Source organism: Hyperolius riggenbachi, chromosome 5 (genome assembly GCF_040937935.1).
Source record: "Hyperolius riggenbachi isolate aHypRig1 chromosome 5, aHypRig1.pri, whole genome shotgun sequence".
In the NCBI taxonomy this organism is placed as follows: domain Eukaryota; kingdom Metazoa; phylum Chordata; class Amphibia; order Anura; family Hyperoliidae; genus Hyperolius; species Hyperolius riggenbachi.
Genome location: NC_090650.1, coordinates 119,597,327 through 119,620,227, shown reverse-complemented (window position 1 = coordinate 119,620,227; position 22,901 = coordinate 119,597,327). Strand labels below are relative to the sequence as shown.

The 22,901-nt window shown below is 42.7% G+C and overlaps 1 protein-coding gene across 3 annotated transcripts in view; it reads right to left on the bottom strand.

Annotated features, from left to right (window-relative positions):
* ZCWPW2 (zinc finger CW-type and PWWP domain containing 2) overlaps window positions 1-22,901 on the bottom strand; it is an 84,821-nt gene that overhangs the window by 13,313 nt on the left and 48,607 nt on the right. For all 3 annotated transcript variants that reach the window (XM_068234455.1, XM_068234456.1, XM_068234454.1), the window contains 2 exons: window positions 20,252-20,310; window positions 11,873-11,931 (listed from right to left, as the gene is read on the bottom strand). In XM_068234455.1, coding sequence (XP_068090556.1) covers window positions 11,873-11,931; window positions 20,252-20,310 — 118 coding nt within the window. The remainder of the gene's footprint in view (window positions 1-11,872; window positions 11,932-20,251; window positions 20,311-22,901) is intronic.

Below are 22,901 nucleotides of genomic sequence, written 5' to 3'. Positions count from 1 at the left end.
GTAATGCATGTGTACAGCGGACCCCAAACTGCTGCTCCTTAAAGAGACACTGAAGGAAAAAAAAATTATGATATAATGAATTGTATGTGTAGTACAGATAATTACTAGAACATGAGTAGCAAATAAAATATTCTCATATTTTTATTTTCAGTTACATAGTTTTTTTTATAACATTAAATCATTCTCTAATATTTGCAGCTTACACACTACTCAGCATTCTAAATGACTTTAAGCCTCATCTACATGCGTAGCTGAGGCTCCGATGTACCTTATCAATCGAGCCGCTGATGCGGCTCGATTGATAAGATCCGACAGGACAGATCTCCCCACTGCCGATCCCCTGCTCGCGAGGGGACAATGGCAGGGAATTGAGCGGAAGATAAGTGGCGCCGGCGGGGACGAGCGGGGAATCAAATCCGACGCACGTGCGGGCGAGCAGGGATGCTGCGGGTACGCACGGGGATGCGGAAGAGGCTAATCGAGCCGCCGGATCGGAACCTCATCTACGCATGTAGATGAGGCTTTACAGAGCAGGCAAGTGAACTTTAGAACTCTCTGCAGGAAAAAAAAACAATACATTGCCAAACACTTGAGATAACAAGCTTCAGAAGAAAGAGCTTTCTGTGACTTTGAAAGTCGTGGAGCTCAATGGTTCTTTTGCATAAATAACAACTGGACAGGGGCGTAACTAGGCCCCCCCCGGGGCCCGCTCAGGGCCGTTTTAGGGGGGGCTGGAGGGGTCGCAGCATGAGGGGAAAGCCATGGCCACACTCGGCGGGGAGAGGGAGACGGGAGCAGGGGCTGCAGGCCCTATTGTTATGCCAGTGCAACTGGAGATTCTTAACTCTTCCTGTACTGGAAACAATATTAGACGTATGTGTAAGGCTTGGTGGTGTATCCTCCACAGTCAGCATGCAACGCATGAGCTGGCGTGGAGGAGGTACACACACTAGCACCAGGAAACAGGCTATCCCTAGTATAGTGGAGGGGAGGACTGACTCCAATAGGAGATTGTGGCGCACAGAGCCGGTGCAGATCTGACAGCCACAAACAATGCTTTCGTTATAACGTCTCAGCGCAAAGTAGCGCTGAGCGCACAAACCAGAACTGAGGAGATCAGGACAGGTAGACAGAATGAACGCTTGCTAGCAAGCGGCTACTTAGCGACAGCAAGCGTCCAAAACCAGACAGACTGGAATGAGGCAGCCAATGCACTGCGGCGATGGCGTGCCTCACAAAGACAGGACAGGACAGTCAGGGAACAGCAGGATTAAGATAGATGAACGTAACACAGATAAATATACAATAAGTATGTTTTCCTAGCGTATTACAATTACAGCTATCAATGAAACTATTTGTAACGTCTGACTAACATATGTATATATCGGCAATGAACCGATATATGACATAAGCAGGAACGCTGACTAGGACTGGAGTAATACAGGGAACAGGACTCAGAAGGATTCGCTATCTCTTCGCAGAGATGAACGCAATCCACAAACAGTAACAGAACAGGATTTGTTATCTCTTCGCAGAGATGAACGCAATCCACAAACAGGAACAGAACAGGATTCAGAAGGATTCGTTATCTCTTCGCAGAGATGAACGCAATCCACAAACAGGACCAGGAACAGGATAACTAGCTCAGCACGGGTGTTCACGGTACGCGCAAACTACCAAAACGTGCTGGAAAACTGACTGACTGAACACAGGAAATAAACAGTTCGTGTACGTATATATCAGCAACACTGATATATCAACGTAACACAAATACAAGGAAAATAATAAACGTGCTGGTATGCATATATATTGGCAATGAACCAATATATGATGCAAAGACCAGCAAAGTATCTTTAACAAGAAACACGATCGGGGGCTAAAGCAACAGCAAGGCAGGCTTAGGCTGAAGCTATGAAAACCCAAGGAAACCCTGCAGGAAGCAGATCTTTATACTGAGGTCATCCAATGGGAGCAGACATGCAGATTCCCACACAGGTGAATGATAATCAGTCACAAGCTGACAGCAGGGAAAGACAGACAAAGCTATGCAACTTGCATGGAAATAGATCAGAACTGCCTGAGCTGCAGCACTACTTCCAGCAATAGCTGCTGCAGCAGCGATCATTACAGTACCCCCGCCTTTAAAAGTGGATTCCAGACGCTTTTCAAAACTGAAATTTCCAACAAAACAGTCTGACTGATAATTCATGATGACCGGGACAGCCCGGCAAGACCGAATTCCAGAATCAGTCCCCACAAGACTGGACCCATCAGAACCAGAACCTACAGAACCATGCCCATCAGTACTACAAGCCCCAGTGTGACACCCATCAGAACCATGATTTCCAGAAGAAAGCCCTCCGAAATTCCCTGAGCGATACCCACCGCCTTCCAGGAACCGTTCAGAAACGCCAAAGCCTTTGCAATGCCCACCGGTACTGTCTTTACCAACACAAAACCCACTGTTGAACCAGTCCAAGGCACCAGGACAAGTTTTCTCAGAGACCTCCCAGAACACCTTGAAGCTCCAAAGAGATCCCCATAGGTCAGAATGCCCTTTAGGCTCACATGGAGAACTATCAAGAACCCCTATGGAACCTAGGGCAATTCCCGAGTCAGGGCCACAAGGACAAACATCAATATCAGGGCTTTCAGGGACCAGAACCATCTCTGGGCATGCAGGCAGACTGGCAACATCAGAACATGTTCCCACTAAGGAAGCATCAGAGCACGCTAACACCTTAAACACACTTGGGCATTCTGGCACACAAAGAACATCTGGGCACACTGGCACAAGAGAAACCTCTGGGCATGTCAAGGAACTGTGAGCCTCAGGGTCAGCCAAGACAGGACCAAAACCAGGACTGGCCAAAAAAAAATCATCATGACTAGACTTCGCAACTACTGGATTTTTACACGAGAATGCAGGATCAGACTTAGATGTCGCTGATTCCAGCAAAGTCAGTAACAAATCAGATTCAGGGGCACTAACAAGACAGGACAAATCTTCTGATGTATGCACTAAACCAGATAGGGACTCCACAACTACCTCTGGACTGGACAGAGACTCATCTAATACACTGGATTGGAGCTCATGAGGCGCTGCAGAACAAGTCAGCATTGCAGCAGCCCCCACTGGACTAGGCAAAACTGAGGAATTCCCTGGACAGGAAGGGGACTCTGGAACCTCTGCCACAGCGGCCAGAGAACCAGAATCTTTCAGGATACAGGGCTGGGTTTCAGGAACACACATCAGACCGGACTGAAATTCTGAGATTTCTATTATTTTGACCAGAGAATCAGAATTATCCATGTTACAGGGCAAGACTTCTGAAACATTCAGAGGACAGGGCTGGAATTCCTCGGCTGTTACAACACTGGAGAGGGACTCAACATTGGTTAAATCAGACTGTGTACAGGGCAAGGTATCTGACACAATTGCTGACGAGGACAATATTTCAATGGCTTCTGCTTTGCTGGGCAGAAATTCATCAAGTTTTATTAGAGCAGACTGTAATTCCAAAACAGCTGCTAGACAAGTGAATATTACTGCAACACCAACTGAGGTAAGCAGTGCTTCAGCCTCCTCTGCTAGAGGGTTTAAAGTATCCAAAGTACTGGGTGAAGCATAAGACTCTGCGACCACAGCTTCACTGGACAGGATCACTGAACAGTCCATATTGCAGGGCAAAACCATGGAAGCACCTGCTGGACAGCATAATGATTCTGTGACCTGAGTTTCATTGGAGAGATCTACTGCACAATTCATGGTACAGGGCAAATTTATTGGAAAATTTTCTGAACAAGGTAATAATTCTGCGATTTCAGGTTCACATAGCAGATGCTCTGAGCTATTCACGAAACTAGAGCGAGGTGTAGAAACAGGAAGATCAAGACACAATGTTTGCGCATCTGAATCACCATTCATTTGTAAAATTGGAAAATTCAGATGCTGGGGTTCTGAGGATTCTAGACAGGATTGCTGGGACTCGGAAACTGATGTAGTGCATCTATTGGCATCTGCTGGATCAGACAGGAGTTGAACTTTATTAACACAGGTAATTTCTGCAGAAGTGTTTGCAGAGACAGGCAAGATTTTTCTGGTGTCTGTTTCACTGAACAAAGAGTCATGAGTACTGGCTAGGCTGGACTCGGAAGTCAGCAGGACCTCTGGATTCTCTGCTGAGAAATTTGTGCAGGGCAAAGTTAAGAAAGTATCAGTGGCTTCTGTTTTACTGGGAAGTAACACTGAGTTATCCATGGTACAGGGTGGAATTGCAGGAACTTCAACTTCACACAAAAAGAGCTCCGAATCACCTGCTGAATCAGCCAAAGGTGCTGAAGCAGGCGGGTCAGAACGCCAAATTTGCAAATTCGGAGTCACAAAAAAATCATCCAAAATCAGTTCCCACACATCAATCAATGGAGCCACAAAGTCATACTCACACACACCAGCCTCTATTAGGTTATAGGCTGACTTAATGCATGCGTTCAATACCATTTCACTTTTTGCACTGTAAAATTGACAAAATGAACTTGAATCATTCTTCCATTCACAGACCAGGGCTTCCATCTCTCCCCTCTCGAATGGAGGATCCCATGCATACTTAACAGGCAGATCATGGTTTGCAGATATGATTGTGGCAGGCACATGTATAGGGTTAATTAGCAGGTGATTGGCAGATTCCTTATTCTTAAGAATTTCCAATACCTGTAGCAAGTGTTGAACTGTAGTGTATGCAAACTTCCCTTGGTTCACAAATAAGTTGATTTGTTCAATACTCTGTAATATCTCATCATAATCATACTCAGATAATTCTTTTAAACAAAAATCTTTATTTTCCCTAGCCAGGGAGGAAAGTTCATTAGTAGTTTCATAAGTCCATTTAACTCCCCTGAAAGACAATTGCATTTCATTATCTGTTAATGGCAGAATCTCATTATAGGTCTCAGTCGCTAAGGATAACGATTCTGCAGATTGGACACGTTTCTTAGAACGTTTGCGTTTTGCCTTTGACCTTGCGGTTTTTGGTGATTTATTCAAAGCTGCAGGAAAATTATCAGTAACACTTTCTGCTTGCTGCTCATTCTTGCAAGCAATTGAAGGAGCAGCTGATTGGCCTGCTGCCAGGAGTTCATTAAGAGGAAAAGGCAATGGATCTATGCGCAACCAGTTATGGATCACAAACGCTAGAAATTCCAGCGGTCTTTCTTTCAAATCGGAATGATTGAGAACATCAAATGCCCACTGGAATAATTCCCCTTTAAACAAAATATAACTTAGTTGGAGTGCCCAGGTTGAAACAGGAGTCGCTTGGAGATCAGGATTGGTCAGGAACCTGGCACATTCAGAGAAAAACTCATTTTCTGTTTCAGAGCTAAGTTCTTCAAATTTCTTAAAGGAACAGGAACCATAATTAACAGTGTCATACTTTCTGGGAATCCCCCCCCACAATGGGGATTGGTAATGGGGTTTTCATAATGTAAGGCTTGGTGGTGTATCCTCCACAGTCAGCATGCAACGCATGAGCTGGCGTGGAGGAGGTACACACACTAGCACCAGGAAACAGGCTATCCCTAGTATAGTGGAGGGGAGGACTGACTCCAATAGGAGATTGTGGCGCACAGAGCCGGTGCAGATCTGACAGCCACAAACAATGCTTTCGTTATAACGTCTCAGCGCAAAGTAGCGCTGAGCGCACAAACCAGAACTGAGGAGATCAGGACAGGTAGACAGAATGAACGCTTGCTAGCAAGCGGCTACTTAGCGACAGCAAGCGTCCAAAACCAGACAGACTGGAATGAGGCAGCCAATGCACTGCGGCGATGGCGTGCCTCACAAAGACAGGACAGGACAGTCAGGGAACAGCAGGATTAAGATAGATGAACGTAACACAGATAAATATACAATAAGTATGTTTTCCTAGCGTATTACAATTACAGCTATCAATGAAACTATTTGTAACGTCTGACTAACATATGTATATATCGGCAATGAACCGATATATGACATAAGCAGGAACGCTGACTAGGACTGGAGTAATACAGGGAACAGGACTCAGAAGGATTCGCTATCTCTTCGCAGAGATGAACGCAATCCACAAACAGTAACAGAACAGGATTTGTTATCTCTTCGCAGAGATGAACGCAATCCACAAACAGGAACAGAACAGGATTCAGAAGGATTCGTTATCTCTTCGCAGAGATGAACGCAATCCACAAACAGGACCAGGAACAGGATAACTAGCTCAGCACGGGTGTTCACGGTACGCGCAAACTACCAAAACGTGCTGGAAAACTGACTGACTGAACACAGGAAATAAACAGTTCGTGTACGTATATATCAGCAACACTGATATATCAACGTAACACAAATACAAGGAAAATAATAAACGTGCTGGTATGCATATATATTGGCAATGAACCAATATATGATGCAAAGACCAGCAAAGTATCTTTAACAAGAAACACGATCGGGGGCTAAAGCAACAGCAAGGCAGGCTTAGGCTGAAGCTATGAAAACCCAAGGAAACCCTGCAGGAAGCAGATCTTTATACTGAGGTCATCCAATGGGAGCAGACATGCAGATTCCCACACAGGTGAATGATAATCAGTCACAAGCTGACAGCAGGGAAAGACAGACAAAGCTATGCAACTTGCATGGAAATAGATCAGAACTGCCTGAGCTGCAGCACTACTTCCAGCAATAGCTGCTGCAGCAGCGATCATTACAGTACCCCCGCCTTTAAAAGTGGATTCCAGACGCTTTTCAAAACTGAAATTTCCAACAAAACAGTCTGACTGATAATTCATGATGACCGGGACAGCCCGGCAAGACCGAATTCCAGAATCAGTCCCCACAAGACTGGACCCATCAGAACCAGAACCTACAGAACCATGCCCATCAGTACTACAAGCCCCAGTGTGACACCCATCAGAACCATGATTTCCAGAAGAAAGCCCTCCGAAATTCCCTGAGCGATACCCACCGCCTTCCAGGAACCGTTCAGAAACGCCAAAGCCTTTGCAATGCCCACCGGTACTGTCTTTACCAACACAAAACCCACCGTTGAACCAGTCCAAGGCACCAGGACAAGTTTTCTCAGAGACCTCCCAGAACACCTTGAAGCTCCAAAGAGATCCCCATAGGTCAGAATGCCCTTTAGGCTCACATGGAGAACTATCAAGAACCCCTATGGAACCTAGGGCAATTCCCGAGTCAGGGCCACAAGGACAAACATCAATATCAGGGCTTTCAGGGACCAGAACCATCTCTGGGCATGCAGGCAGACTGGCAACATCAGAACATGTTCCCACTAAGGAAGCATCAGAGCACGCTAACACCTTAAACACACTTGGGCATTCTGGCACACAAAGAACATCTGGGCACACTGGCACAAGAGAAACCTCTGGGCATGTCAAGGAACTGTGAGCCTCAGGGTCAGCCAAGACAGGACCAAAACCAGGACTGGCCAAAAAAAAATCATCATGACTAGACTTCGCAACTACTGGATTTTTACACGAGAATGCAGGATCAGACTTAGATGTCGCTGATTCCAGCAAAGTCAGTAACAAATCAGATTCAGGGGCACTAACAAGACAGGACAAATCTTCTGATGTATGCACTAAACCAGATAGGGACTCCACAACTACCTCTGGACTGGACAGAGACTCATCTAATACACTGGATTGGAGCTCATGAGGCGCTGCAGAACAAGTCAGCATTGCAGCAGCCCCCACTGGACTAGGCAAAACTGAGGAATTCCCTGGACAGGAAGGGGACTCTGGAACCTCTGCCACAGCGGCCAGAGAACCAGAATCTTTCAGGATACAGGGCTGGGTTTCAGGAACACACATCAGACCGGACTGAAATTCTGAGATTTCTATTATTTTGACCAGAGAATCAGAATTATCCATGTTACAGGGCAAGACTTCTGAAACATTCAGAGGACAGGGCTGGAATTCCTCGGCTGTTACAACACTGGAGAGGGACTCAACATTGGTTAAATCAGACTGTGTACAGGGCAAGGTATCTGACACAATTGCTGACGAGGACAATATTTCAATGGCTTCTGCTTTGCTGGGCAGAAATTCATCAAGTTTTATTAGAGCAGACTGTAATTCCAAAACAGCTGCTAGACAAGTGAATATTACTGCAACACCAACTGAGGTAAGCAGTGCTTCAGCCTCCTCTGCTAGAGGGTTTAAAGTATCCAAAGTACTGGGTGAAGCATAAGACTCTGCGACCACAGCTTCACTGGACAGGATCACTGAACAGTCCATATTGCAGGGCAAAACCATGGAAGCACCTGCTGGACAGCATAATGATTCTGTGACCTGAGTTTCATTGGAGAGATCTACTGCACAATTCATGGTACAGGGCAAATTTATTGGAAAATTTTCTGAACAAGGTAATAATTCTGCGATTTCAGGTTCACATAGCAGATGCTCTGAGCTATTCACGAAACTAGAGCGAGGTGTAGAAACAGGAAGATCAAGACACAATGTTTGCGCATCTGAATCACCATTCATTTGTAAAATTGGAAAATTCAGATGCTGGGGTTCTGAGGATTCTAGACAGGATTGCTGGGACTCGGAAACTGATGTAGTGCATCTATTGGCATCTGCTGGATCAGACAGGAGTTGAACTTTATTAACACAGGTAATTTCTGCAGAAGTGTTTGCAGAGACAGGCAAGATTTTTCTGGTGTCTGTTTCACTGAACAAAGAGTCATGAGTACTGGCTAGGCTGGACTCGGAAGTCAGCAGGACCTCTGGATTCTCTGCTGAGAAATTTGTGCAGGGCAAAGTTAAGAAAGTATCAGTGGCTTCTGTTTTACTGGGAAGTAACACTGAGTTATCCATGGTACAGGGTGGAATTGCAGGAACTTCAACTTCACACAAAAAGAGCTCCGAATCACCTGCTGAATCAGCCAAAGGTGCTGAAGCAGGCGGGTCAGAACGCCAAATTTGCAAATTCGGAGTCACAAAAAAATCATCCAAAATCAGTTCCCACACATCAATCAATGGAGCCACAAAGTCATACTCACACACACCAGCCTCTATTAGGTTATAGGCTGACTTAATGCATGCGTTCAATACCATTTCACTTTTTGCACTGTAAAATTGACAAAATGAACTTGAATCATTCTTCCATTCACAGACCAGGGCTTCCATCTCTCCCCTCTCGAATGGAGGATCCCATGCATACTTAACAGGCAGATCATGGTTTGCAGATATGATTGTGGCAGGCACATGTATAGGGTTAATTAGCAGGTGATTGGCAGATTCCTTATTCTTAAGAATTTCCAATACCTGTAGCAAGTGTTGAACTGTAGTGTATGCAAACTTCCCTTGGTTCACAAATAAGTTGATTTGTTCAATACTCTGTAATATCTCATCATAATCATACTCAGATAATTCTTTTAAACAAAAATCTTTATTTTCCCTAGCCAGGGAGGAAAGTTCATTAGTAGTTTCATAAGTCCATTTAACTCCCCTGAAAGACAATTGCATTTCATTATCTGTTAATGGCAGAATCTCATTATAGGTCTCAGTCGCTAAGGATAACGATTCTGCAGATTGGACACGTTTCTTAGAACGTTTGCGTTTTGCCTTTGACCTTGCGGTTTTTGGTGATTTATTCAAAGCTGCAGGAAAATTATCAGTAACACTTTCTGCTTGCTGCTCATTCTTGCAAGCAATTGAAGGAGCAGCTGATTGGCCTGCTGCCAGGAGTTCATTAAGAGGAAAAGGCAATGGATCTATGCGCAACCAGTTATGGATCACAAACGCTAGAAATTCCAGCGGTCTTTCTTTCAAATCGGAATGATTGAGAACATCAAATGCCCACTGGAATAATTCCCCTTTAAACAAAATATAACTTAGTTGGAGTGCCCAGGTTGAAACAGGAGTCGCTTGGAGATCAGGATTGGCCAGGAACCTGGCACATTCAGAGAAAAACTCATTTTCTGTTTCAGAGCTAAGTTCTTCAAATTTCTTAAAGGAACAGGAACCATAATTAACAGTGTCATACTTTCTGGGAATCCCCCCCACAATGGGGATTGGTAATGGGGTTTTCATAATGTAAGGCTTGGTGGTGTATCCTCCACAGTCAGCATGCAACGCATGAGCTGGCGTGGAGGAGGTACACACACTAGCACCAGGAAACAGGCTATCCCTAGTATAGTGGAGGGGAGGACTGACTCCAATAGGAGATTGTGGCGCACAGAGCCGGTGCAGATCTGACAGCCACAAACAATGCTTTCGTTATAACGTCTCAGCGCAAAGTAGCGCTGAGCGCACAAACCAGAACTGAGGAGATCAGGACAGGTAGACAGAATGAACGCTTGCTAGCTAGCGGCACTTAGCGACAGCAAGCGTCCAAAACCAGACAGACTGGAATGAGGCAGCCAATGCACTGCGGCGATGGCGTGCCTCACAAAGACAGGACAGGACAGTCAGGGAACAGCAGGATTAAGATAGATGAACGTAACACAGATAAATATACAATAAGTATGTTTTCCTAGCGTATTACAATTACAGCTATCAATGAAACTATTTGTAACGTCTGACTAACATATGTATATATCGGCAATGAACCGATATATGACATAAGCAGGAACGCTGACTAGGACTGGAGTAATACAGGGAACAGGACTCAGAAGGATTCGCTATCTCTTCGCAGAGATGAACGCAATCCACAAACAGTAACAGAACAGGATTTGTTATCTCTTCGCAGAGATGAACGCAATCCACAAACAGGAACAGAACAGGATTCAGAAGGATTCGTTATCTCTTCGCAGAGATGAACGCAATCCACAAACAGGACCAGGAACAGGATAACTACCTCAGCACGGGTGTTCACGGTACGCGCAAACTACCAAAACGTGCTGGAAAACTGACTGACTGAACACAGGAAATAAACAGTTCGTGTACGTATATATCAGCAACACTGATATATCAACGTAACACAAATACAAGGAAAATAATAAACGTGCTGGTATGCATATATATTGGCAATGAACCAATATATGATGCAAAGACCAGCAAAGTATCTTTAACAAGAAACACGATCGGGGGCTAAAGCAACAGCAAGGCAGGCTTAGGCTGAAGCTATGAAAACCCAAGGAAACCCTGCAGGAAGCAGATCTTTATACTGAGGTCATCCAATGGGAGCAGACATGCAGATTCCCACACAGGTGAATGATAATCAGTCACAAGCTGACAGCAGGGAAAGACAGACAAAGCTATGCAACTTGCATGGAAATAGATCAGAACTGCCTGAGCTGCAGCACTACTTCCAGCAATAGCTGCTGCAGCAGCGATCATTACAGTATGTCTCTGCTCCTAATGCTTTATTTCTTAGCTGTACTACACATGCAAATCATTATATCATTATTTTTTTTTTCGCTTCAGTGTCTCTTTATGGGCCCGTTTTCACTTGTGAATGGGAGCCAATGCTGCTACGCATCACTTCGGCTCCCATTCGCATCACTTCCACATCAGGAGATGCAGAAGAATATTGGAGGAGACGGCGGGCGGATGCGACCGTGTGAGAATCTGCAGCATGCTGCATATTCTCGGATCGTTCCGCCCCTCTCCACATAACCGCACGCAATGGTTCCATTGCCATGTATTGGTTTAAGTACAGCCGCGGTGCAATGCGTCTATATAGCCCCATCGCACCACGTGTAGTGGAAACAGGCTCCAAGTGATCCGTCCAGCGAATCAACTTGGCTGAGTGAAGGCAAACTCCATTGTGCATGCTGCTCCCGAAACCAACCGTGGATGGATGGTTTAGAATTGCATTCATCTCTATGTGTAAACATATGCAATAGAAAAGTTTTATAGTTCTGTAGATTTGACTCACCACTGCTTTGTGTAAGACTAACGTCTTTTTTCACATGAAAAGAACTGCTCCTTCTTTTCCTTAAATAATAAAATAAAAGGTTTAAACATAAGGAATTTTAGGTCAATATGAAAATGTATAAGTGTAGGAGTAGTAACACAGTTTTTTTGCATACATGTAAAAAAGATGCCTGAAAAAAAGGATGCTGCGATTACCACTAGTAAAATATAAGTAAAATTACTGATATTCGACTACTTAATTCCAATAGTAAAGTATCGGTAATGTTTACTAAGGATGTACGGTAGCAGGAAAAAAAGGGTGTGGGCGGCTAGTGGACGAAAAGGGCTCCGCCATAGTCTCTAAAATGCCATTATCAATAATACGGCAAAAAAAGCTGAAAAAAGGGTGCCCGATAAATATCATTAACAACATTAGAACATTACAGTTTTTGAAGTATGTTATCGTTTTACAAAGCTTGAAACGTTATAGTTTTTGTTATATTATTTTGTTTGTATGTACAGATTTTACGTTATCAAAGATATTATTGTTTCTATGTGTAAAAGGGTGTTTCTGCAGAGGGATTGATTAGGGTTAGGCACCACCATGGGTAGTGGTTAGGTTAGGCACCACCTGGGCGGCGGTTAGCTTTAGGCAACACCAGGAGGGGTGGTTGGGGTTAGGCACCACCAGGGGAGGGTTCTGTGTGAGAGTAGGGTTGGGTTAAGCTGTATTTATCATTAACCAAGTTTGACAGCAATTTTTATCGTTATTAAGATTTCGTTATCCACCAGCGCTTTTTCATTATCCAGCCGGGCGTTTTTTTCTTGGCGTCCTTTTTTCATGCACGCATAGTTTACTATGTCTTAACACAAACCTACTCTTACCTAGAACCCTCCCTCTACCAATGCCAAACCTAAGAGCTCCCTAGACTACTATACACACACTACATGATACATACATAGACATATCACTATGGTAGGAATTAGATTGTGAGCTCCTCTGAGGGACAGTTAAGTGGCAAGACAATATACTCTGTACAGTGCTGTAGAAGATGTTGGCGTTATATAAATGCTAAATAATAATGACAATATCATCTGCAGCACTTCACAGTTTATGTAGTCTTATCACTAACTGTCCCCCAGAGGGGCTCACAATCTAATCCCGACCATAGGTGGATGATCTCCACCAAATATCCCTACACCATCTGCAAGAAGCAATCCACACACTTTGATCAAGAGGCCAGCACATATAACAGCCTTCAATAAACATGCAGAGCAGGAAAATAAATATCCAGCCCTGGTACTTGAAATATTGTAGAACCACCACTGTCCGAGGCCTTTACAACTATTTTTGTAATAGTGGATCAACTAATTAAAAATAGCTCACTTTTGTCATTTCAGATAGGGAGGTTCCATTTGGAAGACAATGTGCAAAAACCTAAACAACCAGCTGCATTTTTTTAATAGGCTACCATCCAGAAACAAATGGACATACTACGCACTAACCAGACCCTTTAACAACACCCCTGGTAGTTTTTCTTCTTTTCACAGAATAATCGGTCATCTTTCCTCCCACTTGCAGAATTCACCTATAATAACTTGGTTTATTCATTTACTAATCAGTCACAATGCTTCTCAAATTATGGCTTGCACCCAACTTTCCTGTTGGATGAAGTGATCAAATCTGCATTACATGCTGTTAATGACAGAATGACTTGGGATAAGAATAATAAGATTTTGAAAGATACCATGGTTCAGGCAACTGAGAAATTCAAACACTATGCAGATTCATAAAAGAAAGGATATGAAGCCTAAAATTGGGAACTTGGCCTGGCTTACAACAAAGAATTTAAAGTGGACCTGAACTCTTGCACAGGACAGAAGGAAAACAGAGAAATGCACCCTGTATGTATTTAGAGAGTTAAGCCTTATTCCCCCTCATCTGTGACTAATCACCACTGTAATTTGATATCTCTCACCTGTGTCAGCTCAGGAATCTCCTCTGCTAAGGCAGAGCTGCTAATTTTTTAACATGAGATATTAACCCTATGTCTGCTTCCATGAAAGCAGGAAGTAGACACACTGTAGCGTTATTGCAGGATTTGTATCAGCTGTAATGTTTTCTATGAAGGTTATTATACTGTTGCATATCTTTTAGAGCAGAAAAGAAGTTCTGAGTTCAGGTCCGCTTTAAATTTACCCTGCCCTTCTAAAAAGTTGGGTCCGAAGTTTATTGGGCCGTTCCCAGCAAGAAGGAAAATCAACCCATGCAGCAGCTTATGAACCAATACTTCCAGAAAAGTATAGAATTCACCATGTCTTTCATTCATCATTACTTAAGTCTGCTCAGGCCAACCCATTTCCAGGTTGCCACGTCGATCCTCCATTACAAGTGATGGTCTCAAGGATGAGGTAACCAAATCCAATGTCTAATGAAATGGAAGGTGTATGTATATAAGGACATCACATGGGAACCAACCTCTAATGTGCCTGCTGAACAATTACAGTTATAAGGAACTTTCACCTGCACTCAGACCCCAAGGGATATTTGGAGGCTTCCCCTTTAAGGGGGGCATTGTCACAGTCACTGACATGCTCGGTCCAGGTAGCTGCCACAGATGGGTTTCCATGTGCATATTCACGCGCCAAGACATGCCTTCACTTAACAGGGGCATACCAGTGTGAACACGTTCTATTGATGCGCCTGCATCCGGGTCTTGGGCCGAAAGGCGTCGGCTCTTTTGTACGGCGGAGTTCACAAAAGTAGGCATATGAAAACACATGCCTAAAGTCCTATTTAAACTGAGGAATGGAACTAGCAACTTGCTGTAATATTGCAGCTGGTGTCTGTTTCCTGTGACCTGGCTTATTGTCTGCCCTTATTACTGTCTGATGCTGATCCTGGCTTGTATGTGAACCCAACTTTTTGCTGACCTCTGAATTGTTCAGTTTCCCACTTGGTTATTAACTGGTTTGCGTTCCACAGTTTTTACCCCTTAAGGTTCCTGACATTATAGCTGTGTCATTTTGATACAGGAGTAACTTTTTAATTACTTATACCATCTTTGTGATTTATATCTTGTTTATTTTAGTACAATCTAGGCTTTTTTTGGGTAATATTTTTTTCCCTAAACTATTTTATTTTGTAGTCATTTTTTTGGGGAAAAAAATAGGTGTAAATGCAGAAAATACAAATTTTTTCATTTTTCACCATTCCTAATTTTTACATGACACATTCTACCGCTACAAAAAACATTAAAATTCTTTGGCCCTTCCCGGTTAAAATTATACCTTATATGCCATATTTAATAATAGCTGAGCACATGGCAGACCGTTATTCCCAGCCTGTGCATCTGTGGCGATTGGATGCATTCGCTAGGGCGACAGTGCTGTACAGATGCATCGCTAGGCAACGGCAAAGCAATTCATCTGTAGAGCATTGAGGCCCTAAACGTTCACTCTAGCAATTGCATTGCTACAGATGGCAGTCATTAAAAGTTTATAAACAGGTATAGGTATTGCAGGGGGTTGGGTAACAATGGGTTAACAAGCTAGGCTGGAAATAAAAATTAACCTATTTTGGTTCCTGGACGTAGAAAGTACATCCAGGAACCATGCGCACTACCGCGCGCGCCCGTGGCCGATCGTGCGCGTGCACGCGCGCTCCCGGCCCGCGGTTTGTTAGCCAGGCAATCAGTGTATCGGGCTATGGTGCCCGATCACTGATTCCTCTCCCCCGCTGAAAAAGCGACAGCTTCTCTCGGAAGCTTCGCTTTTTCTGGCTGTAACGTACCCCATATGTCGCTCTAAAGCGTGTGTTACGCTTAGAGTGACGTCATCTAAACAAACTCATGGCCGCCATCTTGTGGCCAAAAAGTAAAACTACAACTAAAAGTAAAAAAAAATAAAATTCAAACACACATTTACATTATAAATCACATGTTTACATCCCACCCTCCCAAAACTACCCAAATAAAATGTTTAATATAAAAAAAAAACATTACAATAAAAAAAAAACATGTAAATATTTACATAAGGGTCTAAACTTTTTAAATATCAATGTAAAGATGAAATACTTCTATATTTTTTTATTTTAAACTTGTAAATAGTGATAGATGCAAAACGGAAAAAATGCACCTTTATTTCCAAATAAAATATTGTCGCCATACATTGTGATAGGGACATAATTTTAATGGTGTAATAACCGGGACATATGGGCAAATACAATACGTGAGTTTTAATTATGGAGGCATGTATTATTTTAAAACTATAATGGCTGAAAACTGTGAAATAATGAATTTTTTCCATTTTTTTTCTTATTCTTCCTGTTAAAATGCATTTACAGTAAAGTGGCTCTTAGCAAAATGTACCCCCCCAAAGAAAGCCTAATTGGTGGTGGAAAAAACAAGATATAGATCAGTTCATTGTGATAAGTAGTGATAAAGTTATAGGCTAATGAATGGGAGGTGAACATTTCTCAAGTGAAAACGACGGAACGCGAATGGGTTAAGTGGGAATACAAAAAAAACAAAAAAAAAACACTTTTTATTTGATTGGGATCATGTCACATTATTTTTTTTTTAATTTTACAACTTTTTTTTTTTGCCTAACTTTATTGAATGATTGTTGTTAGCAATTTACGTCCTGAAACTTTAAGCAGTTAATTTTGACTTGTGCTAGGACCCAATTTGCTGACGACTCTTGCTTTGCCCAACTGCCTGCGCTGTTGCCAAATTCTGCCTTTATAACCACCTGCTAACAGTCTCTGTGGCACTCCACTGCATGGAGGGTATATCCTGTCACTAGGAGAGTGTATTCTATTCCTGCATCTTGTACACAATCGTTTAAGCGCACATCCTAGTTCATATAAAAGTCCACATGAAAATCACATAAAAATCACTGCCACTTTAATGCTGTCCCTTTAGACCACCACCATTCTCCACATAAAGGGACAGCATTTAAGTGGCACCAGGATCCTGAAGTACTGAGGCTCCTGGATTTGTGCATGGTTCGCCAGTCTAGCAGTGGCCAATACATCTGGTGAGTCTGTTTACTGTTGGGTGTCCAAGGTGATGGTGGCACAAGAAATCAAGATACTGCATATGTGGACTTTGATGTGATTTTTAGGTGATTTTCATGTGGACTTTTATATGAACTAGGATGTGCGCTTAAACGATTGTGTACAAGTTTTCTAGGTCTAGCTTGACCCTGTGGTAGCACACTCCGTTTGGACTTTTAATTTCTTAGCTATAGCGCTTTGATATCTTTTACATGTTCCTGCATCTGTTTCCACGGATGACAGTCCAGCCTGTCTACTGGTCTACCCTTGAGACTCCACTTCATCTACCACTGATGTGTCTCATCTGTGACCTACTCTCCACGCCCTCCTGCCACTTACCGTGCCATGCCTCCTATTGCAACATAAGGGGCAACCGGTGGTGAACTGCAAGAGAAGCTGTCCTCTACTCCTTGGTCTCAGAAGATTCAGGTACATGTCTATTGACAGTAGGGGCTCTTTTTAAATGAGATCAAAGGGTCAGAGGGAAGTAACCCGGTTCCAACACACCAGGAAATGCCTCACTCAGAATTTTCCAGTGTTTTCTGAGTGATTTTCCAATCTCCCTATTCACTGAATTGTAAGTGGAGACAAATGGCGATTGTGAACTCTTCTGTCTCTTGTTAGGTCTAATTCCAGAGGTCCCAGAAAGCTTATCAGGGTACCCAAGTTTTCTAAACTTACAATTTTTTATATTGTTAAGGTGAGAATTCAATGCGGTTGCTTGCTAAAGTGACCCTGTGGTATAGCATTTTTAACCTGACGTGGATGGAAAACTGAATGATGCCGAATAGAGTTTCTGTCTGTATGCTTGGTAAAAAGGTCAGTAATAGGTTTATCACCGTCCCTGCTGACAATGGTGTCAAGAAAAGACACCTGTTGGTCATCCATATGGATTGCGAGACAGATAGATGGACAAGAGTCATCCAGTTGAGAGACCTCCTAGGGCCAAAAGTGGCCCCAACCAAAAACAAAAAATGTCACTAATATAATGCCACCAGCCTCTAACATACTGGTGGAATAATGGGTTTGTATATAGAAAACTCTCTTCTTATAGACCATTAAATAAGTATAGGCCCGAGTCACAGATGACCACATGCCCCTCAGCTGCACATAAAAAGCACTCTCAAGTTCAAAATAATTGCATTGTAGCACCAATCTTAAAAGATCCAATACAAACTCTCTCTAGTCTTTTGGCATATTAGTGTGGGGTATGCTGTACCAATCAACAGCCTCCACACCTCCATCATGTGTGATGGAGGTGTAGAGGCATTTTACATGTATAGTAATCAACCACATCTTCCCATCCACCTCAATATCCTTAAAGGAATGCTATCAATGCCCAAGTGTTCTAAAATTACAATGCACAAATAATGTCTAAGTAGCTGTGTAAACATTTTCCTACTTTTCATGTTAAATATCAGAGGCAAAAGCTTTAATTTATTGAGAGTAGGATTTAGCTATATTGGGACAAATCAATTGCAGAAGGGGGGTCTGCTTCAATGCACAGCCAGTGTTGCATATCAGACTACAGAGTATTTTTCTCAGAAAGCAAAAACCGTATGAAAAGCTGTGACAAAAGCTGTGAGCTTTCTCTCTCTCTCACACACACAGAGTTACACACAGGGTTAACTGATCAAGTGTGAGAGGAATTTCCCCTCTCCTCATGGCTCATTCTGCCGTCAGTTTTGGAGTCAGTAAAGTTTGAAAGTATTTTGATAACCGTAAACGAAGAGGTTGCCAGTGAAATGTATACACCAGTACTTAGCAGCACTTCCCAAACAATTCTTATCTCAATAGAAAAAATATGTAGATCGATAGTGTTCCTGTAAGTTATTAAAGGAACATGTAAGTATCTCTGACAAGAGTCAAGCGTTCAAACTACCAGTTGTAGAATTCGATCCGAAAATTATGCAATTGGCAGGAACCCTGAATTTGAGCCCGCCATAAAAGGCCTCTCCTAGGGTTGGTGCAAGCACTTATGACCCCTGACCAAAATGTAAAAATCTTAAAGGATTAAGAGTTGCGCTCCTCACACAATAGATTTCCCCGGCAACAAACAGATATTACATGTATAGTCACCAAAACACCAGCAATATTTAGGGGTGTGCTCGCTCGCAAGGTTACATAAGTCCTCAATCTACAGTATAGTTCAATCAAGCAGCGCTCAGATCCAGTAATTCCTTAGATCCCAAACGGATGGAAGTTACAGATCACCCTACAAAGATAGACTCACATAGTGCAATACTGCATTATATACAAGAAACACCCCAGTGTTCACTGCAGGACAAAGACAGAGTTGGGCCTTCACTGGAAACACTAAAAGGGGGTACTTACCCCAAGTGGATTACACTCACCGTGTTCACACTTGTCACTAAGCACTTCAACCCTCCTATGATCTGGGCAGAGGTTCCTTAAAAATAACCTTAAAACACAAGACGGGACACTTCCATAGTGTAAAACTATGACAAAAATATAATCGCTAAAAACACATGCGTACCAGATCCAAGAAGTCTGGTGACTGAGGCATGCAGCGGGATCCGACCGCGGCGGATGCTGACATTAATCAGATGTGCCTGTACACTTCTTGGATCTGGTACGCATAGTTTTATGTATTTTTAGCGATTACATTTTTGTAATAGTTTTACACTATGGAAGAAGAAGGGCTTATTACACTTGCAGAAGAAGGGCTTATTGATATGGTACAGTGAGAAAATAATTATGTGTGGGTTTTATTAATAGAACCAGTGTCTATTTTAAAACTATAGGGGATGGAATTTGAGAAATGGTGTATTTTGTTTTTGTTTTTCCCTTTAAAATGTATAACAAATAGTTAATCACTGTAAAGTAATTACTGAAAAACATACCACCCACAAAGCCACATTTGTGGTGAAAAAAAAACAAGATATAAATCATTTAGGTGTGATAAGCAGTGATAAAGTTATGGCCAAATGAATGGGAGGAGCACTGAACGGTGAAAAGGTGAAAATGGCTCTTGACGGGAAGAGTAAAATAGCCTGTGGTGTGAAGTTGTTAAATCAGAGCAGTGAGTATGTTTTGCAAAATTTTGCCAACCAACAGCAGAAACTTATTAATAAATCCAGTATAGGTTTAATGAATTGCTATGATTCTCCAGCTTTTGCAAATTGGGGTCTAAGCCTCTAATGTGTCATGGCCCATATACTGTAAATTAACTAGAGGAGAGTCAAGTTGTCATGCTCCATGTTGCTCTCATTACAGGTAACAATTACCAGTGAATGCTTGTCACAGAGAAAATAAGTATGTTTGACAAGCAAAGGCCAACAACCCTTTTTTTAAAAAAAGAGTAGTTTTAATTAGACTTACTTTGCTTTGGCTGGCATCACATTCTTTTTCTTTTCATATTCTCTTTTTTGATATTTTGTCTAAAACAACAAACCAAAAAACGTATAATTGGTACTATTCTGCAATAGGCTTAACAAAAGAAAACAAAGGCATTATTTAAACATACAGTACCTTAACAGTAAACCAATTTTTTAAAATATCTACAGTAAACTTACCCTTAAAAAGTGAAAGCTAACCCTCATCAATCCTCCACCACCCCCACCACCCCCAAATTACCTTTTAACTTAGTCATGCCCTTTTCCCAAGCCACGCCAAGCCACATTGAAGATCTCTGCTGCACGCATGGCCTTGTGCACTACTATTGCCTGGTCTGGGCATGGAGGAATATTGCGCTGGATTGTGTCCATCATCCCTGATTGAAGAGGTCTGCTTAGTTGCCACTCTGATTTGGCTATCAGCTACTGTATGTGGCCACATGCAGACTGCTTGCGTTGGTGGGCTTAAACATAAATGATGTGGTTGTAATGAGGTGTGCGCACCGATCCATGGTTGTTGAGAGGCTTGCTGTGGCTATTGCTATTGATCAGTGAAATGGCTGTATGTAATTGGCTGGATTGGTCTATTTCCATAACCATAAATTGGGCCCGAAGATGAAAATATAGTCTACAGGGGATCATAATCCTGCCCCGACTATATATCCATCAACCCTAACTCTTAGTTCTTGCACTAGCCTACCCACACAATCTCCCCGATTAACATTACCAAAACAGCAATGATTATTTTTTTACATTCAAATGTATATATTTATTGTACCAAAAGATACCCATGCCAAATAAAAAAAATTAAACCCATCTATTGAAATGTGTAGACTAGAGATGGCCAATAAGATACTAATATTTCCAGATTGCATGCAAACTTAATGCAAATGATATGCATCTTGGAACTGACGCAACCAAAATCAGCAGAAAGTGCATATGATTAGTTTAATTCCAAGCTACATAATACCTGCATTTAAATCTGTGTGCTTGAAAAATTAGCAACTCATTGGCCATGTCTAGTCTACATCAAATGCAACCAATCCAAAATGTAATGGGTTATATTTGTTGCGGATAATAGTTACAAAGATATAAATGATTACATACAATAATACATCCGAGGTCTTGGATGCTGAGCACCCTCTCTGATTTATAAGTCCCGAAATGCACAGCTCTGATGTCAGCAGCACTCTGGGAACGAGCTGGTACGCAAGGGAATCTGTACAGAGGCCTAGCGCACACCAGAGCGGTTCGGCTGCGTTTTGCGATCCGCTTGCGGTTGCGGATCCACTAGGGTAATGTATTTCAATGGGCTGGTGCACACCAGAGCAGGAGGCGTTTTGCAGAAACGCATACTCCCGGGCTGCTGCAGATTTTGGATTGCGGAGGCGTTTCTGCCTCAATGTTAAGTATAGGAAAAACGCAAACCGCTCTGAAAAACGGCACTTCAGAGCGGTTTGCCAGGCGTTTTTTTGTTACAGTAGCTGTTCAGTAACAGCTTTACTGTAACAATACATGGAATCTACTACACCAAAAACGCTTCACAAAACCGCAAAATGCTAGCTGAAACACTACAGAAAAAGAAGAAAAAGCGTTTCAAAATCTGCTAGCATTTTGCGGATCTGCTAGCGGTTTTTGGTGTGCACCAGGCCTAAGAGCAAATACCATATGTATAACCCTGGAAAACAGCTACATTTTCAGATCAGCTATGGTGTTACATCAACTGCTGCATTGGTTTTGCATATGTCCAGAAATTTTAACTTCTTTCAGGGATAACTAGCATGAAATAGTGTCAAATATTATCAGCGTAATGAAAACTAGATGTAAACTGTGATAGCTCTGTGCTCTCGTGTGGACAGGTCTCTTATAACATGAGGCGTATTCTCAGTAACTGATTTGGTTATATTAATAATTCAATTTGTTTGTATTTATATTGTAAATCCTACATTATTCAAAATAGTTAATACAGTTATGATACTTTAACCACATACATCAAAAAAGCGAAGAAGGTAACTTTGGCACACGGCGCCGAAGCTGGGCGCCATCATACCAGCAACGCGCAAGAGTAATTTGGGGATCCCCGACCCCGGACAACATCTCCCTTCGAGTTGGCGACAGGAAGTTGGCAGCCCCAGGACCGTCTGACGACGAAAGGCGTCAAGAGCGGTGGGCGGAGATTAGCGGGGATCGTGCGCGACAATGCACAATTGCAGCTAGCAGACCGATGTGCAATCGCCGCTAGCAGACTGTTAGATGGCGAAACCGCCATCTTTTTACATTGTACAGCTCTGCGATCTACTGCAGCACTGTACTAGGGACAGCAGTGTCACTCGGCTGTCCCTGGCTCCAGTCACGATCTCCTCTCATAGGCTAATGCCTATGAGAGAGGATTGCCCTGATTGGCTGTTGGGGGGAGGGAGGGGAAAATAAAAATAAATACAAAATTAGAGAATTTTATTTAAAAAAATACAAATAACTTAATAAAAAAATAAGATAAATAAGCATGGCACCAGCGATCCGAGCCCAGGTTTATGGCTCTGCAGCAAGATATTAAAGCTGTAGAGCACTAAATTGTAAAAAATAGCCTGGTCACTAGAGGAATGTAAGCCTGTGGTCCTGTACTAGTTAACACAGCC